The following is a 9,618-nucleotide window of genomic DNA, read 5'->3' on the forward strand; positions in this document are numbered from 1 at the left end:
AGAGAACAAATTGTGCACAGAATTTTAAAAAACATCCCAAGGAGATGGAACAAAGAAATGAACAATAAGGCACAGGCACTGATGTTGTGCTTGTTTCTGGGTCCAGTTCAGGGAAGATCTGTTTAAAATAAGCAGCTCTGAGGCAATGCAGTGAAAATGAAGCATAGTAATAATATTGGACTCAAAAGCATTTTGAAGTGTAGGACTGTTCTCCCGCACTTTACTCTTGACTCTATTATTTAATTTAAGCAGCAGTCCATTTGTTTCAGGCTGTTTTTAGCACGTTTGTTGCGGTGGTGCAGACTCCGGGCAGCGTGCAGGTAGAATTCGGGGCCGCGGGGTGCGGACGGGGGGCGCCGCCGCCTCTGTGCACGGGCTGGGCGATAAGGAACTCGCTAACGGTCTCTTGTGCCGTTGGAGACGGGAAACCGCGTCTCCTGGCTCCCAGCTCTTTGCTCTAATTGTATGTTTGTCCAGGTTTATTCAGCGTACCCTCTTCCACCAGTCATTGATGTCCAAAAAAGCTGTAGTTGTGAAGTCTACAGAAATAGAAGAATTATTATTCTGGACGAGTTGAGTGTCCGGTGGTGTCGCCTGCACTGGTGAACATCAAGTGAGAGGAGGAGACGCTGTCAGTCTCTGTAAATGGACTTTAATGGAATAACTTAGGGAGACATGCATTGTTTGTGTCCATTAATCTTCAGCTTCTTCCCTGCAGTGTTTGGGGTTTATATTAATTATATCTGTGTTTTCTCTGTGGATGTTCTTGCAAAGCCAAGTAAATTTTTAACCTCTTGTTAATACGTTATGATTTCACTCGCTGCTAACTAGAGCATCCTGTGTTTTCACAAGGTAGTGTTTTTCACTTTCTCACTTGAAGTGAGAATCCTGCCTATCTCTTGATGTTAATCTTTATTTTGTTCTGTGTTTCCAACCTCCAGCAGATCGATGGTGAGGCTTTCCTGCTCCTCAACCAGAGCGACATCGTTAAAATCCTCAGCATCAAGCTGGGGCCTGCCCTGAAGATCTACAACGCCATTCTCATGTTCAAGTCTGCAGAGGACAACTGAGACAAGCCCTTCGGCAGAGCCCACCGGGGTCTTCAGCGGATCCAGCGTCGGCTTTGCAGTGTGCCCAGCAGGCAGATTGCAGCTCTGAAGTACTTTAGTGGAACTTCTTAAACATATTTTGAGGACATAATAATCCTGCCACAGTCTGGAATACGGGGCAGCTTCACTTCCAAGAAGAGGATATTATTATATTTTGTAATTGCATTTGGTTTTGATATATCAATCTCTTTTTGAGATGTAGAAGAAACCTCCGGTTATAAGGGGAATCCAGGGTAATACTGGTGGAGCTGCAACAGCGAGAAGAAAGCTCTGAGTAAAGTGGCTGCTGTGTCCAGTGATAGTGCCTGAGAGACAGACTGTGTTATCACCAGCATGTTTAATAGTCTGTATGTATAAAAACTCTGAGAAAATAGGAAAAGGGTGCACTTCAGAGCAACTCACCTGTATCCGTCGATGCTGAGACCACAGAGCTGACCTTTTTGGGACTCATTTTTGAATTCCAGTGTCTCCTGGGTCTTCTCATGCCCTTGGCTGCCGGGCTGCTCGCACCCCAGCTGGAAGGTGCTGTGGGCAAAGGGTTTTCACCAGCCACGGTTTGCATCGTTTCTGGTCACAAGTAAAACGTTCTCATTCATGTCACCAGCGAGCAGGAAACAAGCCCTGTGTAGGTGGGCTTTGGGTGGGCAAGGACCTCTCCAGAAATGTCTCCCACAGGAGACAAAGATCAGTATTTCAGCTGTAATTCTCTTGTTGGCTGTTTGGACCAGGAACATCTTATGGCAAATTGGCACAATCAGGAGCACCTGGGAATTTGATGGGTTTGTTTTGGTCACCTCCACTGTCAGGTGAATGCCAGGAATAGGAGTTGGAACCCCAGCAGCAGCCAGTGTGTGAGTGTGGATGCAAACAGATTTCCTAGAAGCAATTTGCTTTTATTTTTGAGCTATTGAAGCTCCTGACCACGTAGTGTTTTAGCCTTTTCAGCCCCCAGATGGACTCCGGTGTGTTCTGCAGTCGGTGTGCCGGAGCAGCAGGACGCGGCTCCTCTGCCGCTGTAGTGACGAGGCAGGCAGAGCACACTGGGAATTTTGGAGGGGAAGTGGGGTTTAAACAGCAAAACGAGGGAAAAATTCCTTCTCAAAAGAGAGAATTGATCTGTGTCAGGGAGGAAGCCGAGCCTGTGGCTGCGTTCTGTCTGTGCTCTCCTGGTGGAGCGGGGAACGAGTGTTTCTTGCTCCACTCAAACTCAGAGCATCATTATATGAATGTGCCCACGGGACCGTGATGTCCTGGGTGGGGATTTCCGCGCCGGCCCTTCCCGAGCTGTTCTCTTCCCGTGGAAGCCCTGGAGGAAGCGCTGGGCCCTGCTGGGGCTCCTCTCCGTGTTCCATCCGTGCCCGGCAGCGTGCTGGCTCCTCACTCTTCCTCTGGCTGCTCTCCCTGATAGATATTTGCCTGTTCTGGAGTTTAGCTAGACCTACCTTAGCTAGGAGAGCCTTTTACCCCTTGTTCAGAGCTGCCAGGCTGAATCCTATGTGTGTGGACCCTTCTGAGCGGAGGGCAGAAGGCAGCCATGCCCTCAGCCTCTGCGTGGGTCTCTCAGGGCTCTGCATCCATCCGTAGGCGCCTCCGCCTCCATCCTGTAGCTGGCATCTCTGTCACCAGCGTTGTGCCGCAGTCCCAGCCCCGCAGCCTCGTGGAGCGCCGTTGGGAACAGGAGGAACGCGCCGTCCGTGACGTGTGGGCGCTGACAGAGGGAACGCGCTTGGTCTTCCTTCCCCAGTCACTCCGTGTCCCTTGTCCAGCCCTCCGGCTGCTGAGAAGGTCTGTGGGACTGCCCTAAAGTCCTGACTTCCTGAAAACTGTAAATAGAGCCCAATCCACACCTCTGAAGCCTTTCAGTCCTGGATTAATATATAGAGCAATTTGTCTCCATACTCTGTGTTTTTGTATAAGGTGTTAAGGAGTTAAAGCCTTCGACAGAGAAGACATAGGGCTAGCGGGATATTTAACAGACAAAACATTACATATCAGCCAGGCAACTTCAGGAGAGAAATGTGATTCAGTGTTAAGGACTAGTTATGAATTTAATTTATTAAAATAGATTTTTAGTATGATAACCAGGATATTCACCAAAGAGTCACGTTCCCTTATCCCGCTCTGCGCGTGCAGCGTCAGCGCAGAGACCCGAACTGTGCGCCCGTCCCGGGCTCTGACGCAACGCGCCTTCGGGGCAGAGCGAGCGGTTCCCTGACAGCTGGAGCGGAGCAGCCGTGGCTGGACTGTGCTGTTCCCGGCTCGCCACCCACTTCCAAAATGACCCCGAGCCTCCTTCGCCCCGGCGTGACCCCGGCCAGGTGGGGCGAGTGCAGTTTCGCTCTGTTCTGGTTTCCAGCGAGCAGGTCCTGCCAGGTTTTCTGTTTTACCTCCTTCCTCTGGAAGCCGAGCTGGAGGACAGCGGATTGCCTGCAGCAATAAAACAAAATGTAATATTTCATCTCTTTTACTATATATAGATAGGGGATGACGAGAATCAGTGAAACAAGCAATGAGATTCTAGTCGCTGAAATTATTCAAACAGAAATCTTTAATCCTAGAGGCTTCCAAGCCAGCTGGATCAAGGATGAAAATGTGTACTTGGAGCTTGTTCAATGACAGCAAGAGTAGCACTTCAGCAGGAGGAAGGAGGAACCTTTTAGGGATAGAAGCAGGAGGAATGTGCTTCTTGTGCCTTTTTTTTTTGGTAATCCAATAATTGTCTTTGCAGAGCAAGCAAGAATGTGCACACATCTATGACTCCTTTTCCAAATATAGCTATATCCTAGTAAAATCAAGCAGCTTCACAATAATGCAAGGGCAGAAAGATTTCCAGTGTCTTCACTGGACGTGTTTAAAATTCCCTAATACTTACGAGGCAAAAATACAACCTAAACCAGCTCATTTTGTAGCCCCGTACCTTAGGAATCCACGGGTTGCTGATGCGTTTTGCTTCTCAGTGACTCGTTTGCTGGCAGACTGCGCCTGGCCAGGCCCGGCTCTGGCTGCTCGCAGGCTGAGCCGGGCCTGGCCGGGCCAGGGCTCTGCACGTGCCTTTGGCTGCCTGGTGCCTTCTTGTCTGATCGAAACGTGCACTTTGAACCAGGAAGCCAGAAGTTGTAGCTCTGTGGTGAAAACTGGTTAATGCCACCTGGCTTAGGAGGTTTTGTTGTCCGTGAAGCATCAGCAGAAACCAGCTGTGGGTCCAGCTGAGCCCAGAAGTCACGTAGAAATATGAATGCATTACTTGGAAGCAACCCAGAGCTGTGGCAGCCTCCCGTGCACTGGGGAAGTCTCAGTTCTCAATTAAAATGGATCTTATTTCTGGGTACGGTTTTGTTCCCATACCCCTGGTTTTGAAATCCAAAATGATCACATTTTTCTCTTTTCCTCTCCTTGGTAGGGAGTCCTGTTAGGTTTTTTCTGTGCCATGACCAGCGATCATCCTTGTGAAACAGCAGCAACAGCTCCTGCTCTGGGCACGAGTCGCATGAAGTGGGACAGGGAGGCGTCGGCAGCACCGGCAGCAAACTACAACCAAAGAAAAACCCGACGTTGAGCCCGGGGATAAGCCAGCTCAGCTGTACAAGGTTTCCTGCCCGCTGCTTCCATGCGCTGCTCAGGGGTTCATACGACAGAAAGCTTTAGAGATTTTGACATCCGCTCCGTCACGTGACGAGCGAGCTTATTTTGGAAATTCTGTTACTTGAACTGGAAACGCGTGCAGGGGAAGGGAGCGAGTTGTCTGGGTTCAGCCTCTGAAACGTTTGCCTCTTTTAAACCAAATACTTGAGCTTTTTGACACTAGCCATGTCATTGCACTCCACCGACGCTTTCTTCTGGAAATGTGAATAAAATTAATATAAGTTGGAACCGACTCGTTCTTTGCGCGCGGGAGCCCGAGCCCGGCCGGCGCGCAGGGGAGCTCGGGCTTCCCGGCTGCGTCCCCTTGTTTTCCTCCCCCAGGCCTGGCAATGGAGACACAGGGCAGCGTCTCCATCTCTTTCCTCTGTTGTCGGCGGCGCTCTCGGCGCCCGCCGCGGCCGAGCCCCCGCTCCCCGCGCTCCTGCTGCTGACCAGGGTTTTAACCCAGCACGTTTCCTATTGCAGATCATCCCAGGGCTCCGGTGTCCCCCTAAATCTGAGTGTTTAACGAAAACTAGCAGGGACTTGTTTTCAGTACGAATCTATGTTAAAGCTCTGCATTTGGAGTCTCTGCGTCTGTTTTACCTTCCTCAGTGCCCTGTTGGGCTTCTTCACTGTGTCAGCTGTAACAACTTTAATTAACTCACCTGGGCATTTGTTTCTGCTCTAATTGTAATCAGCTGAGAAACTGCAAACCGCGCTGCAACACTCAGCGGCTGGTTTTCCCCAGGACCAGGTGGCAGAAGCTTTTGTCCTGATTTTCACAAAGGTGTTTCTGACAAACCCAGAGGCTGAAGCCCAGGGCAGGAGGGACCAGGGTGGCTGAGGTCAGCAAACCCTGCAGAACTAAAAATACTGGAGAGCTGGCACGCAGCCATTGTTTCTAAACTATCCCATCATCAGGGTAAACATTTGTTCTCATAGGTTTTTCCCTTCCAAGATTTTTTTACTTCTATTTAAACCTCGGCTTGTTTGCTTTTGTTACCGTGATTGGATTCCTGGTCGGGTTAACTTGGATGCTTGTTGCGTGCTCGGTAACATCAAGTCTGGCTTTTCCTGGGACGCCTGCCTGTGTCGCTGCACTTGTGAGATCTGAACTGCTCTGCAGAAGGGCTGTTTTTAACCAAGATTTTGATGGAGAGCTCTTAACAGAACAGGGTGCATTAGTCACCCGCATGTCTGATTATATTTGCAGAATATTCTGCTCAGGCAGACATGGAATTTTTTGTCCCAAGTCCCATTTCTCCTTGGGCAGGAAAAAGCTGTTGTTTATTTTTTGCCTGCTTGAATGCTCCGGTCGTTCTGTGGTCGGTCCTGTGTTCCTCAGGCCTGGTTTTCCGCTCGTGCCGAGGCCCTGGCACAGTTCCTGGTGGGGTCTGCACACCCACCCGAGGGGCTCTGGTTTAAGGTGAAGATGAAGGATGGTGGTGGGGAGGTGCCACCTGCATCGCTTTCTTGCACTGTCGTTTGGAGATTCAGGCTGGACACGGGGAAGGAATTGCTGCCCTGAGGGTGGTGAGAGCCCGGCCCAGGTACCCAGAGAGGGGGTGGATGAACCATCCCTGAGACACCCCAGGCCAGGCTGGACGGGGCTCTGAGCACCCTGAGCTGGTGACGATGTCCCTATCATGGCGGGGGGGGCACTGGGGGGCTGGGGAGGTCCTTCAGCACAAACCGTTCTACAGTTGGATGGTCTCTCCCCTCACGTCCCTGGTTCCAGCCCTTCACACAGCTGAGCCACCCCAGCAAAACGCTTCAAGCTCTGCCCATCCCAGGTGCTCGTCAGGCCCCTGTAATTACACTGAGCGGTGGCAGCTGTGGCTCAAGGGCTGCATTGCACGTGCTCCAGTGGAGCAGGTGAGCAGACCCGAGCCTGCCCCTCCAGAAGAGACATCATCATCCTCCTCCTCCTCTTCCTCACCCCTGTGGGGACAGCGGTTCCCGGCTGCGCCGCGAGGTACGTGCACAAGGCTTCCCGTGTTGCCTTTCTCTGCTGCGTTTTCCCGTCGGGGAAGGTGTGACCTGCTTTGCTCACAGGAGATTGTGTGATTTTTGTCACTTGCACAGAGCTTTGAGCATCCCCCTCGCTCCTGTTAACGCTGCTGTGAAATTTGCCGAAGGGGCGGACGTGGCTGGTGGGTAAAGCCGGCACCGGGGAAAAGGCGTCTTACCAGCCCCCGCGCGGCACGGGGAGCGCCCGGCGTCCCTGGGGGCGCGGGACAGCGGTGTCGGGGTTCGCGCGGTGTCGGTGTCCCCGCACCAGCATCCTCTGCCTTTACAGCCGGGGAGGCTGCTGACCTTTGCTTTTGGAGTTTAAGAGCTGGTATTTGCAGACATGCTGGTCCTGTCCTCAAATAGTGCGCTTGTTCCGCTATTTACTGTCTTTGCGTGTCGCTTCCCCTAATATTTCCTTACATCCTTGCCACCAAGCCCAGCCTCAGCTTATTAATTGCCCCGCAATGCTTTGTCCTCTACATTATTCACCATGCAGACACTGTTAATGTAAGCAGGATATTTTTTTCCCTTTTGGAGACGGACACATTTGCTGCTGGAACGTTTCCAGCCGTTTCTCTGAGAAATGCACGGGAAGGGTATCGGTGCCGCAGCCCCGAGGGGCTGGCGTGGGGGGTCCGGTGTCCCCGCCGCAAACCCCTTCCCCCCCAGCTCCCACCCTGGCCCGCGGTACCGGCGCCGTCGGTCACGTGGCTGTTGTGCTTCCACCAGGGCTTGTCCTCAAACACAAGGTTGTGGTTTCACCAGGGCTGCCAAAACGCCTCCGCGTCGTGCTCCGTCCTGAAACGCGGATGAAGCTTTGGTGCCAGGGCTCGCACCGGGTTCGCGGCCCCTGGCAGGCGCGGGGAAGCTGCCGTATGTCTGTGCGCTGCAGAGCGGGACCACACAGCTGTTCAACGAGTCTCTAGGTGGTGTTTGCACCACCTTGAACTCGTCTCTCTTAGGGATGGAATTGAAAAGGGACAGAGAATGGATGAATATAAATGTCCCTTTTCCGGAGCGCATCTCTGCTGCTGGTCACTGGCTGGGAAGGTCTCGCTCTTTGGTTTCAGTGAAGAACTTTTCAAGTGTCTTCAGAACAAACAAAACAGTTGAAACATTGATTTTTTAATTTTTTTATTTTTTTTTTAATTCTTTTATTTCTTCTTCCCATGAAATGAATTCTTTTCCTCCTCCTTGCACTGCACCAGAGAACCATGGGCTGAAACAATGAACCTGATTAGTCTGTAGAGCTCAGTGGCACCTGCTCGGTTTTCCTCCCTGGGTTGTTTTTCCCCGTCCTGCCTGCTCGGCTCCGCCGCCCCGTGCGGCCCCTTCCCCGTCAATCAATTCTTCATGCAGTCGGTTGATCCTGCCACTGTCCCACAATCAATGCTCTTCTCATCCGTGAACGCTGCACACGTGGGTGACCCCACGGGCTTCTCCTGCTCTCTACCCCCATCCTGGAGAACAGGAGCTGAGGGGAGACCTTCTGATCTCCGAACTGCCTGAAAGGAGCTTGGAGCCAGGGGGGTCGGGCTCTGCTCCCCAGGAACAAGCGCCAGGAGCAGAGGAAACGGCCTCAAGTTGCGCCAGGGGAGGTTGAGGTTGGATTTAGGAACAGTTGCTCCCCCAAAGGGCTGTGGGGCATTGGAACATTATAAACTTGGGTCTGGAGCTTCTGCAGAGCTTGTGGCAATAGCCAAGAGGAGTATAATATGCTAATGTCCCCCCAAAACCAATATCGCCCAGCTGGAGACTCTTGGCACGGCAGAAGAACAAACCTTGGCTCTCGTTCCAGGTGTTGTGCTTACTGAACAGCCAAACCATCAGGGTATCACAGCCTTACCACAGAGCTGGGAATATGTGTTTAAGTCCTTCTGGGTGGTGGAAATTGGGTGACGGTGTCTTTGCAGAGGAATACGATGTAGTGAATTGAATTCTCAGGGCGCCTTTGATCTTGCAGAGTCAGCCAGAGCAGTAGCAAGTGCATCCCTTTAAGAAAACATGTCTGGTTAGGATCATTTACAGCTTCCTCGGGAACAAGATTTACAATAGGAGACCTCCCCTTCAAAGTGGCGGCTTTGTTTAGCAGTAAAATTGATAAATTACTGGAAGGGATAAAGAAAACAAAGTCTTATTTTGATCCCGTGGGGCAAGACCTCTATGGCAGAGATACTTTGGAAATAATGGTAGTTTTACCTTCCGTTATCCCATCACAGAAGCCGAACAGCTTTGGACCTTGAGGGACCTGGTGCTGCTCTTGCCCGGTTTCATAGGAAACCATCACGCAGATGGAGCCCCGTCTGCCGGCAGCTGCGGCCGGGGCGCCCGCGCCGGGCTGGGGGCACGCGAGGACAAGAGCTGCGGCCGGGGCGCCCGCGCCGGGCTGGGGGCACGCGAGGACAAGAGCTGCGGCCGGGGCGCCCGCGCCGGGCTGGGGGCACGCGAGGACAAGAGCTGCGGCTCCGGCGCACGCGAGCGCCGTCTGCCCGGCCCGCGCCCCGGGACCCGTGAGCCGCTCCAGGACACCGGGCCGATGTCAGGAGTGCGGTTGGTTTCAACTGGCGTCGCTGAACGTCTGAGGAAGCTCAGCCCCCGTGCTGGTCGAGGGAGAATAAACCAGCACCTGTGGCAACGAGGGGATCCCCCTTCTCCCACACGCTGCTTTGGGGTCGGACGTGTGTGGAAACGCTGACTCTCCGCTCGCTCTCGGCAGAGCCGGCGGACGGCAGAGCTCAGGCGTGGGGAATCCGCACAGGCAGGGTGCACGGGATGCGTCCGCTGGTATTTATTGCACGGGTTGTTACAATAACACGGCGGGGTTTTCCTCCGCAGAACGTGATGCGCCTCGAAAGGCTCCTGGCGGCGTTCG

At 52.8% G+C, this 9,618-nt stretch overlaps 1 protein-coding gene across 9 annotated transcripts in view; it reads left to right on the top strand.

Moving 5' to 3' along the window:
• The window catches only part of LOC309449352 (lethal(3)malignant brain tumor-like protein 3), a 35,618-nt gene extending 30,645 nt beyond the window's left edge, over positions 1–4,973 (top strand). For 4 of the 9 annotated variants that reach the window (XM_082071417.1, XM_082071418.1, XM_082071419.1 and 1 more), the window contains one exon: positions 942–4,973. In XM_082071417.1, the coding sequence (XP_081927543.1) occupies positions 942–1,070 (129 nt within the window). In that variant the 3' untranslated portion in view covers positions 1,071–4,973. The remainder of the gene's footprint in view (positions 1–941) is intronic. The other 5 variants (XR_014185937.1, XR_014185938.1, XR_014185939.1 and 2 more) reach the window with 5 other exon arrangements.
• The last annotated feature ends 4,645 nt before the right edge of the window (positions 4,974–9,618 follow it).

The sequence above is a fragment of the Streptopelia decaocto genome (assembly GCF_964273445.1).
Source record: "Streptopelia decaocto genome assembly, chromosome: 23".
Classification (NCBI taxonomy): domain Eukaryota; kingdom Metazoa; phylum Chordata; class Aves; order Columbiformes; family Columbidae; genus Streptopelia; species Streptopelia decaocto.